General features: G+C 41.1%; 1 protein-coding gene across 1 annotated transcript in view; it reads left to right on the top strand.

Moving 5' to 3' along the window:
• Positions 1–9,759, top strand: part of CLINT1 (clathrin interactor 1) — a 46,507-nt gene extending 36,748 nt beyond the window's left edge. Inside the window, exons 9-12 of the mRNA XM_017828159.1 lie at positions 3,707–3,784; positions 6,423–6,703; positions 7,134–7,335; positions 8,037–9,759. Coding sequence (XP_017683648.1) covers positions 3,707–3,784; positions 6,423–6,703; positions 7,134–7,335; positions 8,037–8,398 — 923 coding nt within the window. The 3' untranslated portion in view covers positions 8,399–9,759. The remainder of the gene's footprint in view (positions 1–3,706; positions 3,785–6,422; positions 6,704–7,133; positions 7,336–8,036) is intronic.
• Positions 9,760–17,567: the final 7,808 nt, after the last annotated feature.

The following is a 17,567-nucleotide window of genomic DNA, read 5'->3' as shown; positions in this document are numbered from 1 at the left end:
TGCATTGCATACAGGGTTGGTAGAGGCATTCAGGGGGTTGGTGGTTTGCTTTTCAGAACGTAAGACTTTAAATTTAAAGGCATGTTATTGTGCTTACCAGTTCTTTGTAGGAAGGGATTTGGTTGTGACATGGAATAGAAAAAGGGCTTTGTGCACTTGTGGTCTGCTGGCACAGCTGGGAGAGGGTTAGCTGTGGGCAGAATTTTTTTTCTTTAAAGATCACTTTGAGTAGCAAATAAAATATGAGCATGTGCCTTTTTGTAGGAAGGAACCTTTCACAGAACTTCTCCCATTTGCAAATAAGCAGTGTCTCATGATACATGGATTCATATTGACATTGTTTGTAAAAGTGTATGTGTATATCTTAGGCTGACCTGAGTGTCTGCTGTCCCCTTGTTTTAAAGACAAGGTAAAATCACAGAGGCTGTACCAAAAAATGGCAGTCCAGAGGGGCTGGAGGCCATGTGTGTGGCCATGTGGCTGCATTCAGGTGTTTGTAAAGACTCCTCTTACTCACTTCTAGCTGAAGTTACACCAATTCTGGGGTTATTGTAGGGGGAACCCCTGATTTTGTATTGTAATATATGAGCACAGTACTGTGACCACTCAGAGAGACCTTCCTTTCATCACTATCCTACCAAAATGCTACATCTGTAAGTATTCAATGCACTATAAAATATATCAAAACTCTACTGGAGGGGAGGGAAATTGTCATGGTAATTTAGTATCAGACGTCTGTCTTAGTCCTTATTTCGAGTAGATCTTTGCAACTTTGTTCACTTTTATTTTTGGGAAAGAGACATTCTGTTCTGAAATGTGTTAATTCCTAATTGTTAAGAAATAAAATTAATTTCATGTGCTTTGTTTTTGTGCACAAATGCTTAAATTTAAGGAACAACTTATTTTGTGCTGTTTCCTATTTTGTTAACTTCGTATACAAAGGTGTTCGTTGCACATTGGAGTTACCACAGTCCCATGAAATTTTAATATCCTGGAGCAGAGCCACTACCCCAAAATCAATACTGAAACAACTTCTATCCAGTTCTTATGGCAGAAGGGATTAGAGCCTTTTTTTATTTATATGCATGTGTGTGTTTTTACTTTTATAAAAATAAAATCACATTGAGAATAGGTGTTTCCACTTCAAAGCAAACCTGCCCATATTTCAAACAGAACTATGGCAGTTTCCATATTACAGTGTATTGAAATCTTTCATCAGTTTGGCTCTTTGCTGTAGTAAGCCTTTTTTTCTTTACCTTTTTTCTTCTTTTTCCAAAGCAGCATTTAGAAATGGTGCTGAGAAGAGGCATATTACCAGCTGGTCCTGCTAAATAACCTCTGCTGACCTGAGCAGGCAGATGGAAAGGGTTCATTTGTAGTGACAGATCTCGCATGGGAATCTTTGAGGCCAGCTCATGTTGAGAAGATTAGCACTGTCCTTCACGTGCAGGTCACTTGTTATGACCACTGCTCCTTGCAGCACAGGGTGTGGGAACATTCCCAGTGTCAGGCAAGACACAGGGAAAGGGTCAAAGGCAGCCTTTGATCTGTCTTGTGAAGGAACTGGCAGGGAAGTGATGTGAATTCAGGGAACTCAGGATTTGCTTATCTGTGTATTTTCAGGTGCAGAGATGTGGAAAAGGTTGCTTGGGCTCAGTGTTAAACGTTACTGAAGCAACACAGTTTGTACGTGAGGGGGTGGGTTTATTGCCATAAAGAAGACAGAATCCATGGTTAGACCTGCTGGAAATAACTTTCTGGTGTTGCTGGAACTGAGGTTCTTTAACCTTAGCTTGTGATACCTTTCTTTATAGAGTTACTGCATCCAGCTTAATCTCTGTCATCTGGAATTCGATTTCGTTTGAGAACAGGCAAGAGAGGTAGAAGAGAAGTTTATTGATGGAAAATGTTAAGGGGTTATTTTGGGTTTGAACCTTATTTTGGTTTTAAAATTAAATTAATCCCTAGACACTTAGGCAGGCAGCCCAAGGATAATGGGTATAGCATGAGAGCATTAAATTTTTTTTTTTTTAATTTTTTTGGGGCATGTGGTCAGCAGTATGTCATCTATGTTGCTCATTCAGCATATAAACTCTCAAACCACTAACCTGTTGTGAACTCTGGAAGCACGTAGGTGATGAAAAAAATTGTTTGAAAATGTTCATTGCAGTAGACAGAGTAAACAGGATCAGAACAGGGATTTTTAGCTTAATATTTTACCAGCCCCTTTTCATTCTCAGGTTTCAGTCAGAATAAAACTTGTATATAAACACGGGTAAGATGCTTATTAGATCACTTCAGAATTTATCAAAGAAATTCCTTAACTTTGTGTGAAATCTCCCTCTTGGAAAGGTGGTGAAAGGGTTTCAGTAATGCTCTATTGGTGAAAATTCAAAGAGAGCATCCTTGCATTCCCTGCTCATGTTTTATATCCGATATTACATTCTCAGCAAGAAGACATTTCCCCTTGGAAGAACGGTCGCCTTCCTGGCAACGTCTACAGTAGAATAACATTATAAAGAAATACAAGTACACATGTATTAGGAAGTGAATGGTTCCTTTTATTACTGCTGGCCATTTATTAAAAAGGAGATGGTTCTAGTTTAATTAACCCAGTTGAGAGTAGCAGATGGGGCAGAATGTCTTGCAGCGATAAGACAATTCCGAAATGGCACCAGATGTTGGAAACTGTCCCTGGTGGTGTTTGAGTGCAGCACAGATGTTCCAGTCCCACCTGGCTGGTTCCTAAGCACTGCAGGCTAAGCAGCTGTGATGTAACCTATATAATGTAGGCATAACACTAAAAGCAAAATAATTGAACTGCTGCAGCTTCTTCTAAGGGTGGGACTGCTTGGAGGTGAAATCTTTGAGGACAAACAAATAAGGTCAACTTCTTGGCTTCCTCAGGTCAGGAATCCCTGCTTAAAAGCAGTACCAACAATAACTGGGTGACTTTTTTTTTTTTTTTACTTTTTTCAGTTTATTTTTAAAAAGCATTTTTACAGTATGGTTTTTAAATCTTCTGATTTTATACCTTTGCTGTATCTTTTAAGTGAAAAATTGTTACTCTGCTGTATTCAGAAGTTAATAATTTATATGCTGTATACAAATGTCTAGTTGGAAAACTTAATGTTCTCCTTGTAGAAAGGGAGCAAACTTATAAAAAAATGAACACAAATGCAAACTCTGTCCTTGAAATCCCAATTCAAGAACATTGCAGAATCATTCATGCTTTAAGTAACACAAAAACTAAATATAAAGTGACATGTAATTTTTCATAGGAAGCATAATAAATTAACTTTTATACAGTAGGAATGTTTGGCTTTTTATATAATGCTCTCAAAGTTTTAATTTTACAAACTGCCAAACTAGTAGCATTTCTCCCTAGTTAAAATCTTGTTAATCTTTTTAATATCTCTACATTTATTTTTAGAGATGACAAAAACTTGCATATTTTAGTTCTTCCCTAGGAAAACAAAACTGCAAGATCTGCCAGGTAGTTGGAAATAATCCAGTTTATTGTTGCTCAGGGTTGTATAAATATAGTATGGAGATGAACAGGAAAACAGAGCTGACTTAGGGAGCAGAATCAATAAATCCATCGTGTCAAGTACAGAACAGCTTTTCTTCATAAATCCCACATGCAGTTGTTGCAATGGATCTTTGCACAATCCTGTAACAGCTTTTGGCTTCCTTCTGTTTCTAGGTGGACCAACTGACCCATTTGGAGGATTTGCTGATTTTAGTTCACCTGCTGCTTCAGCAAGTTTCCCATCATCACCAGGTAGGATTAATTTAGAGTCAGAAGAGGGGAAGAGATGCCATGTGGCATAACTGAAAGTCACCTCCCTTTGCGTGGCAAACTGTGTGTGTAACTGGACCACAAGTGCTACAGGAGTAGCACCCTGTGTCTCCAGGGCTGGTTCAGTGCATGTGCAGTCATTTTGCAGGCAAACATACAAGCTGTTACATAGACATGGCCACCATCTGAACAAAGTTTCCCTTGAAATCGGACTGGAAAAAATAAAATATACTGGCCACCTAAAGCAATCAACTTCCCTTTGGTGGAATGTTTTTGGGAGCCTGCAGTGCTACCCAGACAGAAGAGGGCTGCAGACAAGCAGGGAGTGGAGAGAGCTGGCTGGCTGTCTTTTGTGAAGTTAATTTGGGCAGGAGTGTTTGTGACTGGGGGTTCTCAGGGTAGGATTAAGTACAAAATGAGAAGCTAATAGCAAAGAGGTTGATCAGAAAATCTACCTGTGAGCCAGCTTTTAGTCAGTGTGTTTATATCTCTTCCTTTATTTTGCTGTGTTAGGAAAGCTGTGCTACCTAGGTTAGTTAATACACATTTAATTTGCTTGGTGGGAAAGAACTGCTCTAATTTTTTTACAGGCTTTCTTAGTCAAACCCAAGTTGTTTTGCAAACACAAAGCCGCCTACTATGCAAATAACTCCTGTGTTAATACAGTCTAAATTGATACAATCCTTTATCTGCATTAACATGATTAATCTATTCCAATCACCATTATGCAAGGGACAAGGAGTCCTGTGAAATGATTAATCATTCCTGAACAGCGTAAGCCCCTCTAGAAATCTTTTCCTTCTTGATTAATCATCTTTGAAGTCCTACTGAAGGGGCAAAACCTTCTCCCTTTTACCCCCACTTCCATTATTGGTGCTCAGTGCACAGGTCTGAACATAGAAGGAGCACACTCAGCATTTACTTATCTATCAAGAATATTTAAAGTAGGTTTTAATTTTTAATATGTAATACTAATTGAAACATTCTAATATAGGCCCCTCTTTGTGAGGAAGATCAAAGAAAATGTTCTAGTAAGGCCCTAAGCTAATGAATATTAGCCCACTTCATGCACTGAAGTTGTTGGCAATACTTGAATTCTGTGAACAAATTTACTCTCCTACTATTCTTTAAATTGTAATGTGTTGGTAAAGATGGAGATGACTAAAGGTTCAGGGTGTGTGTTGATAAATATTTACATGAAGTGTGACAGACTGCTGCAGTTACACGTGAGTTACACTGATGTAGAATATGGCTATGGGTGGCCCTTATGGAACCAGCCATTGATAGAGCAGGAAATGGAAACTGGCACTAGATTAATCTACCCCAGCTCTGTGTGTTTGAGTCTTCATTCACTCAGCTAAAGAAATTCAAGAGATGATTTAAATGTTCATTAGCATTCAAACTTCATTGCATATGGCAACGATGTTGCTTGTGACTGCTGAAGTACTGAAAGTGTATCAGTGAGATAATCAAAAAGCTGACCTAGACAGTGGCTCAAACTCAGAACACGATGCATTGTGTGGCATGAGAGCTGTTTAAATGCTGTTACTTTGTATTCAGCATCTCCTGGAGATGATGTTTTTTAGCTTTTCTTCCCCCATCACTCCTGTGAAGCAACACTTTTCTTGTTAATCCAGAAACATGTTTTTAAGGGAGGTAACATCTCCTCTTGTTTGACTCAAAGGTTATAACATGCTCTCTGTTCACTGGTTTGTGTCTCAACAGCTGCGATGCTGAAATAGGTGCTCTTGCAGGTGTCTATAAACAGCTCATAATATTGGATCTGTCCTCACAGTGGGATACAGTGAGAGCTCTGTGTTTTTATTTAAATGCTTGTCTTCAAAAACCTCCTATATTGAAATGAAACAATGTTTAAGTGATGAACTAAGAGTTCAGCAAAGCTGCTGCTGAGAGAAATGCTAGATCCAAGATTGAAATTCTCCTTCAAGCCAAGGCATTTCGTTCAGGAATCAGATTTAGAAAACCTAATGTGTTTTACATGAGCATTTCATGGAATGGGAATTGCTTATTCCTTGTCTCAAATAAGCATTCCCTGACAACCTGCTTTCAGAGTTCTGGTTTTTACTGTCCTCAGCATGGTTTTATACAAAGAGCTAGTAGTTGTGTGCAACCAAATTTTGTTGTCTTTCTTTTATCGTGATGGAATTTGCTTTATCAAGCGGCTTGTTCCTGACAACTGCTCTCTCAGCAAATACCAGAATGCTTAGATAAAAAGTTGATAAATGTTATCAAAGTTTTCTAGGTGTTGTTTTGACTGTAGCCTCTTGTGTACCCCTAAGTTATCTTCCAGTTGTACTTCAGCCGAAGAAAACCTGTCCCTGCTGGTCTTGCATCCACAGGTGACATGTTATCAAACATCCTTCTACTTTGTGTATGGGTGTTTCATATTTCCTTTCCTACCTTGTTAAAATTGTTGGAATATTCATGAGAGGGAATGATGTCCAGATGGAGGTTCTACCTGCAGATGTTAATCTGGACGGACACAGATCAGCTCTCATTTGTTTCAGTTCATGGAATATGGCATTTGCTCAGCGCCTCTCTAAGTCTTCTGCCTTTCTTCTCTCTCTTCCTTCCTCCCACACTGTTGCCTTTCCTTCAGGTACAGCAACAACTGGAAATGGAGACTTTGGTGACTGGAGTGCCTTCAACCAAGCTTCTCCTTGTCCCAGTGCTTCATCTGGAGAGCTCTTCAGCAGAACTGCACAGCAGCCGGCTCTAGAGCTCTTCAGTAGCCCCCAGCCAGCTTCGGGCCAGCCTCCAGCTGCTTCAAATGCTACAGATCTTTTTGATTTGATGGGTCCCTTTCAGACAACCATGACCACCACCCAAAGCATGAATTTCACCATGATGAGTGCCAGTTTACCCATGTCCAGGTCACAGGTATGCTGCTCTTGGTACTGTTTGCTAATGACCTACCTGGATTAATCTTTTTTTCTTCTCCTTAGTCACAGCATTGAAAATTAATCCATCTCACTCCTGGAATGCATTAGACCTGGTCACTCAGATGTGATCAGCATGTTGTAAGGAAGTTTTGTTCATAAATGTTTGAATAGCCTACTAAAAAGAAAAGTCCTTTTATAAGCCAGTGTTCTCAGAGATGGTCTTCATTGATCTAGGAAGTGTTGCTGCTTTTTTGGAGAAGTTGAGGCTGATATTTTAAAGTCATTTTCCACAGCATGTTACAGGTTTCCAGCCTGTTTGTTGGAGGTTTTTTTGTCTTCTGTGGGGAAAAATTAACACCTCTTGTTTAGTCCAGTTTCCTACTGGTAAATTCTTTCAAGTGAATTCCAACAAACTTCTCTTTTTTTAGCCTCTGCAAACCATGAACACGATGATGCCGAAGTCTAACTCTCTTTATAATGCGACAGAGATGGTCCAGAAAAATGCAAGCAAAACTCTACCCTCAACTTGGTCAGATCCCAGTGTAAATATCAGTTTGGACAATTTAGTACCTGGGATGCAGCCTTCAAAACCCCAACAGCCATCGCTTAACGCCATGATGCAGCAACAGAGTAAGTGATCATTGCACTCTTTTGTGTGCACACTGAGCCCTGCATTCAATAGGCTGGCCCTGAGATCTGAGTGCTCTACCCTGCTGTTTTCCTACCTTTAGTCACACTGGTTCCTGAAACTTCTGCAGCATTGTGACACAAGTGATGTTTTCTAAATGGAGATTATTGATGTGCCAGGAGGCTGTATCTGTGCAGGTTCTACTGCAGAGCTTGCACCGTTGCTGTATCTTGATTTCAGGCTTCCTAATCCTTAGAACTTCTCTAGAATATGCAGAGCAGCATGTATTGGTAAAAAATTATATTTAAAATTTTTATAGAAGTTTTCTGAGTCTTCACACAGAAAATAGGGAAACAAGCAAAATAAAACCACAGAATCATTAAGGTTGGAAAAGACCTCTATGAACATCAAGTCCAACCTTTGACTGATCACCGCCTTGTCAACTGAGTGCCATGTCCACTTGTCTTTTGAACCCCTCCTCAGATGTGGACTCCACCACCTCTCTGGGCAGCCCCTTCCAATGCCCGACAGCCTTTTCAGTGAAGAAATTCTTCCTGATGTCCAAATCAGGAAATAGGTGTGGGTTTGGCCATTGTGTATCCATGCTCACTGCAATTACCACAGAAGTCTCTTAAAATGCCTGAGCACCTTCAGTGCCATCAGATCTGATCAGTGCTTTTTGTGTGCTTTCCCTTTTCTGCAGATATGCAACAACCCGTGAATGTCATGACTCAAAACTTTGCAGCCGTGAACCTCAGTCCTCAGCCCAACGTGATGCCTGTGCGACCCCAGACCAGCACGTTGATGGGAGGGCCCATGCCCGTGGGGATGGGAATGCCCAGTGTGATGACAGGTACAATGGGAATGACTGCCATGGGACCCACACCGATGATGAACCAGGGAATGATGGGAATGAACATGAACATGGGAGTGCCAGCTACAGGAATGGGTTTGACGGGCACAATAGGAATGGGGGTACCCAATATGGCTATGACCACTCTGACTCCTGGGACTGTACAACCCAAGCAAGATGCCTTTGCAAATTTTGCCAATTTTAGCAAATAAAGATTGTAAAATAGATAAATAAAATGAAATTAAAATAAAATAAAATAAATGGGCAGGCTGAATGAAGGATTTTTAGCTGCACAAATATAGCTGAGGAAGGGATGGAAAACACTGATTAATACTTTTTTTTTCTTTATCAGTTAAAGTGTCTACATAAAGAACCAAAAGCTATTTTCTAAATGTTGAAATAACTAGTGTTCAAATTCTGGAGAGGTGAAAGATTCTTCTAAGGAATGTGTTGGATGATTTTACAAAATAATTTGTATTAAGACCATCAAAAAACCTTTCCTATGTAGAAGAACCAATTTTAACTTTGAGACTTGGTGGAAGACTGGATTGGGGACTGGATAAAAATGTTTGAATCTAATTTTATACTTTTCTTTTTTCTTGAAGAGCTTTGACTTTCTTTTCCCCCCTCTCCCTGATCGCTTTGTCATAATTGGATCATTCCTTTTACTACCACTGAGTCCACAATTGTGAAGTCACTCAAGTACTATGATCAGTTTTTTATAAGAATATATATTTTTGTCCAGAAATGGCTTACATAAGTGACTATGGCTAATTCAAAGGGACCTGGAATGTATATATACTTTTGCTAATGTTCCAGCCACGCTGCTGTATTACCCAAATTTTTATTGTAAAAATTCTCTCTCAGCAATTTGGTAATCAACAGATTCTTGGGGTCTTAACATGCTTCTAATGTTATATATGATATCCCATGGAAGTCTAAGAGAATCTTTATCCAAGACTGCTGGAAGGTTTCCTTTCAGAAAACTCCAGAAAATGCGCTTTCTTGGAGTTCTTTTTGCAGTGGCACTTGGTGTCCTTTGTAGCACCAATGTCCCTATGGAGCCACTGGTTTAAGGCATCAGCAGCAAGTGAATCACACTTCAGTGATGTAAATCTATAACCCAACCTAATCCAATGGCATTGGATCTTGGCTTTTATACAATACTTGGTGATTCTTTTGTGTAAATATGGCATTAGCAGCTGTGGAATCCAATAGAGGAGTAAAAAAAAAATATATATATTAATAAAGGAGACCTGTAGCAGTCAAAGATTTTACTGATTTACTGAAAGCAAAAGAATGAATTAAGGTTTTTGGGGTTTTTGTTTTTCCTTCTGTAATTCTGCATTTAAGTTCACTTGAATCAAGATTTTAGAATCTGGAACACAAAGACATTGTTATATTCACAAGCTGGGAATATTGTTAAGAATAAGCACTATACTATAGGTATGAAATTTATTGCCTCCCTTTTCTTATGTTGAATTTCTTTTTTATTATTAAATTGATAAAACTTTGTTTCCATTGTATTCATAATGTTCTGTTATACATAACATTAAAATGTTCATTAAAATCAGTGTTGGGCTGCTTTTCCTTTCATTCCATTTGACGTTTATGAGAGCATTTGGGGGAAAAAAATAATTATAATTTGGGCAAAGTAATTTTTATAAATAATTTAAAATTGTTTAATGACTTCTTATCTGAAGCCTTTCCTATCTGGCTCTACTGTTAGGAATTAAAAATGAAGCAGGCAAGATATCCTGACCCGCTCCAGCCTTGCTAATGCTCCATCTACAACATTTCTAATTAGGCAGAAATTCATGTACTTCAGCTAAGTGGTAATGAAAAGTGATTCATTTGCTGAATAAGAGATGAGAGTGAGTGTAATTAGCTGACTGCGGTTTTTAATCTTTCAACAATTCAATGTGTTTAAATTAGTTTCAAAGAATAGGAGCTTTCAAGTGTTGTTACATCAAAGTAATCAAGGCAGGCTTCAGCGGCTGGGTAGGAGAGATCACTCTGGTTCCTGTTCTGAAACCTTTACACTTACTTGGAATAATCATCTTCAGACCCTTTAGTTGGAACAGATGGCAAGACTCAGACTGGTTCAATCTATGCAAAATTGTGGTGGGAAGAAAGGTGGTTCCAGAGGTGGGAGGTGGGGGGGCAAGGAAAACTAAACCTGTAGTCAGTGTTATCCTGTCGTGCTGGAGGGTTGCAGTGCAGCTCTGTCCTCTGTGGGAGGTTTTTGGATGAGTAGGATGGATATTCCTCGTGGTGTTCTTTTGAGGTGGGTTTGGCTGGTGAAATAGTCAGCTTTGAGTTGAAGGATCATGTCCCTGTTCAGGTTGTTCACATCTCACAACCAGTGAGCAACCAGTGATTCTAATCAAGACAGTGATAATGAAGCAGATTTGTGGGGGGTTAGAGTGACTCCAGTGGAAAACATGTGGCCACTTTGGAATGGATCATTTGGATTGTGCCAATTACACCTTAGTCAGGGGTGCAGAGGCTCAGGGAGCAGCTGCAGTGCTGAACTGATCCCTGTTCATCCTGTGGATCAATATCCTCATTACAGAGTAGGGTGTATGGAGTGGGAAAAGCAGCTTTGTCAGCCAGCCAGGTCATCTGTAGGTGGATGAAAACAAAGTCCTTTGATCCAAAATAAACATCAGAAAAAAAACAACAAAGATTCCTTCAGAACATGGACCAGGGGCATCCCTGTGCATCTTTTCTGCAGTGGGATAGGTAGCCTGGGGCATGGAAGTTTTGTCCCATTCTCTCTCCCAGTTCAGGCATGTGAATCACAGGTAGTAGTGCTTAGCAGAATATAGTTTACATTTTTAGATAAAGATCAAATGTAAAATGGGTTGGTTTTGCTTAAAATAATATTGAACTCGTTTAAGATAAATAGCATAATATATTTCCATTTCTGATATTTCAGGTGTGAGCAAAACAGCAAAATAATATCTTTAAAAATTATCTTTCCAGGTGAAAAAACAAATGAGCTACTGTGGGAATGGGGACAGACATGCACCATTTATCAACTGCTGCCGAGTAAAATTTGAATATAACCAAAATCATGCCACTGTGTTACTTAGTACAACTCCTTTCTTAATTTGTAAAACTGGGTCCAACTGTACCTGTGATCTCTGGATTTGGTTGGCTGGGTGCTGTGTAGCACTTGACTGTATATGTATATAGAATCATGGAATTCTATATATATAATTTTATGAATTAACTCTGTGTCTGTTCCTAAGAGTTAAACTTTTACCGCCTCTGGATTCTGTAGCTTCTGAAATCTGTAAGAGTTCACTTAAAATGAGTGAAATCCTTTGTAAACGATATCTATACTTTAGAAGAGGAGAAAGGGGCAGCAGAATCCAACTCTGTGTTTGATTTTTTTTTTATAGAATCATTTAAAAAAAAGGCATCTTGATGTGTACAAAGGAGTAATAAACTCCAGAACAGGTGCAGGTTCAGTGATAACTAGAGCACCCACCATGTTCTACAAAAGAAATTATACTCAAAACAGCTAAACAAGGGTATTTATAGCAGCATCTGTTTCAGCTCTATCTGTCAGCTAAGAACAGTCTGACACAGCTTAGGGGAGGTGGGGGAGGGATTTATCAATGAAGTGTTTACATAATGCAGGCAGGCATTGTATACTCAAGGTGATACCAGCTATAACAGGATAACAAATATCTAAAGACACTTTTATTCTCAGAGGCCTTTGCTCCAGGAGTCGCTCTACAAAATTGCCTCCATGTTCCTCTGTGCATGACTGTAAACACTTTGATAGCAGATGACATTTTATAGTACCATCACTTGGTTCTGATTAAAGCTTTTAATGCACAAGGGTTTGGTTTGAGGGGTGCTTTTAATTCTTTTTTTCCCTTGACCCCAAGTTTTATTTCAAGATGCTACTGACTAAAATTCAGAATTGTTTCAGGTCTGTTGGGTTTGCAAACACATGGAAGCTCTTTATTTTAGGCAAAATTCTTGCATGCAGAGAGAACGTTTTTGTTAATACAGAATTGTCGGCGCAGTAAAAAAATCTCTCATTGTGCAGGGCCAGGTACTTGGTGACAAACTGGACTGAGGGAAACTAAAAGTATGAATGAGAGATTTAGAAACTAAATCCTGAATACCTGCATGCTTCCTCTTATCCCCCCTGAAGCTCTGCCTGCAGCCAGGAAAAAGTAGTTGCCCTCTTCTCTCCTGGTAATGGAAGTGCAGCTCCTTGGGACAAAGCAGGGCTGATGCTCCTCGTTGGCTGGCACGACTGAGGGGCTGTGCAGTTCCTGCCCATCAGCCAGGAACAGAATCCTCATGAACCTTGCATTTGGAGCTGACTTTAACATTTTAAACATTTCTGTGGCCAAAGAGCTTCCTGGAGGTGGTGGCAGGAGGGTGGTAGTTGTTCTAGCCCTGCTTTTGGGAGCTGCTTTTAGAGCTTGGAGGAAAGAAGTTGCAAAAAATAACTCAGTGAGTCAGGTTAACATTGTAAGACTGAGAAGGATGCCCCATGGAATTTGTAAGTCAACCTGTACAGCCTGTTCAATGATCTGGTCACAGTTTTATCTAGCTGGGATGTCATGGAATTTTGCTTCTCTGTATAAAATGACCTTTAAAATCTGAGATGTGTCTCATTTTCGTTTTTCCGTGTTTCTACGTCCATTATTCACATAAAGAACGATAAGAGGTAAGAGAAATTCTACAGAATGGGGAAAATGAAGAAAGATGCTTTTCCAGAACTCAGTGTTTCCCAGGATTCTGCAGCTGGGGGTTCTTTACATGGAGTAATCCAGTCTCTACATCCTTGTAAATTCTGCATGTGTACAGCACAGCTAAGGCTCGGTTCATCTCTGTTTTTAAAAATGGCTCGGTTCATCTCTGTTTTTAAAAATGTCTGTACTCACAAAATTGCAGATTTTTTTTTTTTAATCATGCCATAAGGTACTGGTTCAGTAATTAACTGGTTCTTTAATTGAGCTGCAATTACTTTGTTTCATGAGAAGGGAAAAAAAAAAGAATGTACACCAAGACAGAGCTACTTTCGACATCTGGGAACCTCCTAACAGCTGGCTATCTAATGAATATGCATCTGCTTAAGAGGCTGTAGGCCATTAATAAACCAATAGATATAAAACAGAAACAATCTTTGTCAGCTTCAAATGAGATTGGATGCAATGTGCTGTGAAGTGTCACTGTCACATTGAATCCAGCCGGGGAGGTTAATCCAGCGGCTCCGCGGTACCGGCGGCTCCGTGGCGGAAAAGGCGGATGCAGGGAGAGGGCTGGGCCTGCCGAGCTCTGCGGGTGGTTTTTGCTGCATTTTGCCTCCTTATTTCTCCTGGTACCAGTTGGGTTTGAGCCACCGGTGACCTCTTTATTTTCCATTCCAGCTAGTCTTGTCTTTTTTGGTCTGACAGAGGAGGATGTGGGGTTTCCCTCATAGTTTGATTTGAGCAACACGGAAATCGATCACATGAATAAATGACGGCGGAGAAGTTACAGGAATGTGATAAAAGTGCACCTATTGACTGAGACCTGGGGCTTTGTAAGGAGGCTCAGAACAGCCCCTGAGCCATGTTGTACAACAGGATTGTTGCAGGGTGAAATAAATACTCCTTAAACAGTGACAATGACCTCATGTGACTAGAGATATCTCTGACCCCTTAAGAGTTCTATCTGCACTTGTTCCAAGGTGTGTAGCATCATATGTTGTCCCGAGCTGTGCCAGCATTTGGTACCTTATACCTGTGTTGTTCTGCACCTTTGTTTCCTGTGGCAGCTCCTGTAAAGTGTGAAATAGATTTATTTTAGACATTTATTTTATCCCTTCTGCACAGCTCAGGTTAGTCCAGTGAAGGGATGATCACACTGAGCAGTAGCCTCTCACAGCAGTGAGAAATGTTAACTAGGTGGCATTTTCCTAAGTGAAAATCCATGATTTCCTCTCAAGCCCAGGTAATGGAACAAGGCACTGTCAGCTGCAGAAGAGCTGGGCTGCAGATGCCCCTGGGACAGAGGTAGGGACAGCTTTTATTTTTGGTTTTGAGGAACCAGCAGTTTTGTACCTCACCTGGACCTTGCTTTAGAGCCAGACTTAGACCATATACATTTCAGTTCTCAGGCAACTCTTTAAATTGAGATTTGGATTAGTTTTCTATGTGGCTGAGTGGTAAAGGGCAGTCTTAGTTTTAGCAGAAAGATCACTGTAACATTAAGCGTTTTCCCCCCTAATTTACAGGTTTTCATTATGAGAAAATAGAACCAAGAAAAGTTAATATGGGAAGATGAGTGCTCTGTAATTACTGCAGATCTTCTCTAGCATCTCCTCAAGAGAGAAAATTATTGCACTTTGTATCATCACATGGATATAATTTAAACCAAAATCTGTTAAAAAGATGACTTAATTCTTGAAATAGTGTTTGGTCTTACCCTTAGTTTTAAAACAGAAGATTATTCAAAATCTGTTTTAGAGTTGCACCCACACTGGTTCAAATTTAACTTAAACTCCAGGTTTTACATGAAGGCTTGTTGGTGCAGCTGAGCATCTTCCTGGCTTTTCCAGGGGTGGAATTTTCTCTCCTTGCTTCAGCTGCAAGTGCTGCTGCTCTGCCACAGCCCCATCTCTGGGCAGCAGCACGTGCTTGTCCACGTTGAGTGGAGCAGGTTGGTCACTGCTCAGCTGCCCACCTGCCCACCTTCCCTCCCCCTGAGCTCTGCCTTTCATCCCAGCATTAGCAGGACTCTCAGATGCGACAGTTTTATCTTTTTTTGAGGCAGACAAAAGAGCTCTCTGCAAAGGAGGGCTGTCCTTTTAAGTACTTTCACTTTTCAAGGTCATTTGTGGAGCTTTTATCAATCAGAAAGCTAAATCCATACAAAAAGCATCTATAATGAACCAAGCATATCTCAAAACTTATCCCTTCGGTTGAATACGAATTATCCAGGAAGGTGCTTCAGTGGCCACGTTCACCAAGTTCAGCATCCCTGTGAACATTTATAAAGTAAGCAGAGAAGCCACTACTATTGTGGTTTGGCATCTATCAATTTCTTGTCTTTTTTTTTCTGTAATTGATTTATTAATTACAGCACCTTAATGATCTATTTAAAATAAATAAACCATTTACACCATTTCAAAGGTATTTTGTGATGTTCAGCTGATATTAAAATAGCACCAGCCTTATGTGCTTTTTCAGCAAGTGACCTAATTAGTTAATAAAGTAATTGAATATTAAAAAGGATGTTGCAAGTGATTAAAATTTAAGAGCCTTCAGAACATTATTAAAGCTATAAATCATACATCACTGTTTTAATTTGCATAGCTACAGAATTACTAATGGTCCCACATGCATAAGCTACTTGGCAATTAGTCTTTTAACAAACTGTTGGTGATACTATGAGGTTACCAAAATCTTTCCCCATTTTTGATTTGCAAACAAATTCCCGGATTGGAGAACACTAAGGGTTAAATTCCTAAAAGCCAGGAAATTTGGTTCTTTCAGCTGTCTCTCTACCTGCCTCTATTTGCCCCTTGTCCCTTCACCTTCCCACCAGGGGACCACATTCTCCCAACTCCTACTGAGGTGCGGCCTCCAGGTGGTTTTCCAGCCCAGTCTAATGCACGTGAATCTCCTTACCTGGTGCTGGAACATTCTCCATTTTTATCTCATGCCTACAACTGTCAGGGCACCACTTTCCTTCCCAGGACTCCTGGTCCGTGTTGGTGCTGGGCAGGCTGAGCAGAGAGAGTTGCTGACAGCCAGCAGTCAGACCTGAGCTTTGTCCTGTGGACTTGTCTTTGGGCTGTGGGAGAATCACACCAGGTGCTCGACACCTCCCACTCCCTGCACAGGGGCTTGCAGCTCGTGGGAAACCTGAAGTATCTGCAAACATAAAAAGGGTGGGAATATGTCACTGATGGGATCTTCCTGCCCCGTGCCAGCTGTAGCACTGAGGGTCAGCTGCCCACGGCCTGGGGCCGAGACCTCGGGCTGGTGCAGGCAGGGGGAGAGACAGGATGACAGTTTTTACCTTAATTAGACACAAACTGCTTTGGCCAGATGAGCTGCCCTGGTCTCCTCTCTCAGCAGCATCCAGCATCTCTGGATAGCGATGATTCCTGGCCCTGGGAGTTATGTCCAGCGGAGCACGGTCCAGTGCTCAGTCAGAGAGCAGGTCTGGCTCTGGCTTCAGGACTTGGAGCCTGATAGAGGAACGACAGTGCTGGGGGCAAAGCCAATGACCTGGTGTGCAATGGAGCACAAACCCGGCACCAACAGCTCTGCTGGAGCAGCCGAGAGCTGGGGAGAGGGAAAACAGCTGGAGCTCCGGCCACACCAGGCAGCCACCAACCCCCTGTGTGAGCTCCAGGGCCTCTTCCCCAGGAGCAGTGCTGTGGATTGCACCACATAGCCACCTCCTCCTGGGGCCACACAGCCCCCGGGCTCCTCTGGGCCCCCAGACTGGTCTGTGCCCCCACTCCAGGGCCAGAATCACTCCAAAGGTGCCTGAGCAGTTGCTGATTTCCCCACTGTTTTCTCTGAGGCAGGGTCTGCATAGAATCACAGAACCATGGAATGGTTTGGGTTGGAAGGGGCCTTAAAGATCATCCAACCCCCCTGCCATGAGCAGGGACATCTCCCACTAGACTAATTTGTTCCAAGCCCCATCCAACCTGACCTTGAACACTGCCACAGATGGGGCATCCACAACTTCTCTGGATAACCTGTTCCAGTCCCTCACCACCCTCACAGCAAAGAATTTCTTCCAAATACCTAATCTTAATCTACTCTTTCAGTTTGAAGCCATTCCCCCTTCTCCTGTCACTGCATGCTCTTGTCTTCTCTCTCTTTGGGAGCTGGGATTTCAGCATCCCAACCCATTGCAGGGACTGGAGCCTGTGTGGCTCTTGCTCCCCACTCCTGCCCTCCCACCCTACCTGGCTCAGTTGCTGCAGGTGGTTGAGCTGGTACCTTCACCTTGTCCTTTTTCTTTTTTTTTTCCTTTTTCAGTGGAACAAAAAAAGAGACATTACAGAACAGCATTTGCATGCAAAACAAAGATGTTGTTTCATCCAGTCAGCAGAAGCCTTGATGTAGTTTTAGCTATTAAAGAGCTACATTACCTGAAGAATTTCTTTTTTGTGCAGCAAAAACTTTCCAGGAGTTTCCTTTGAAGCCTTTATTGAGGTCAGAGGCTGCAGCCTCTTGCAATCTTTCCACATCAGCCTACAGCAGTTTTTGAAAGCCCTTACACTGGATATTGTGACAAAGGCCCGCTCTTTGTTCATTAGTTTACACTTGGTAATAGATGTGAGGCCAGGCTGGAGGATGCTCTAGGCAAGCAATTCACACTCTGCTGCACTAACCT

Source organism: Lepidothrix coronata, unplaced genomic scaffold (genome assembly GCF_001604755.1).
Source record: "Lepidothrix coronata isolate B3197 unplaced genomic scaffold, Lepidothrix_coronata-1.0 Scaffold146, whole genome shotgun sequence".
NCBI classification, from domain to species: Eukaryota; Metazoa; Chordata; class Aves; order Passeriformes; family Pipridae; genus Lepidothrix; species Lepidothrix coronata.
The sequence above is the reverse complement of the archived record's forward strand: the minus strand, read 5'-3'. Positions and strand labels throughout refer to the sequence as shown.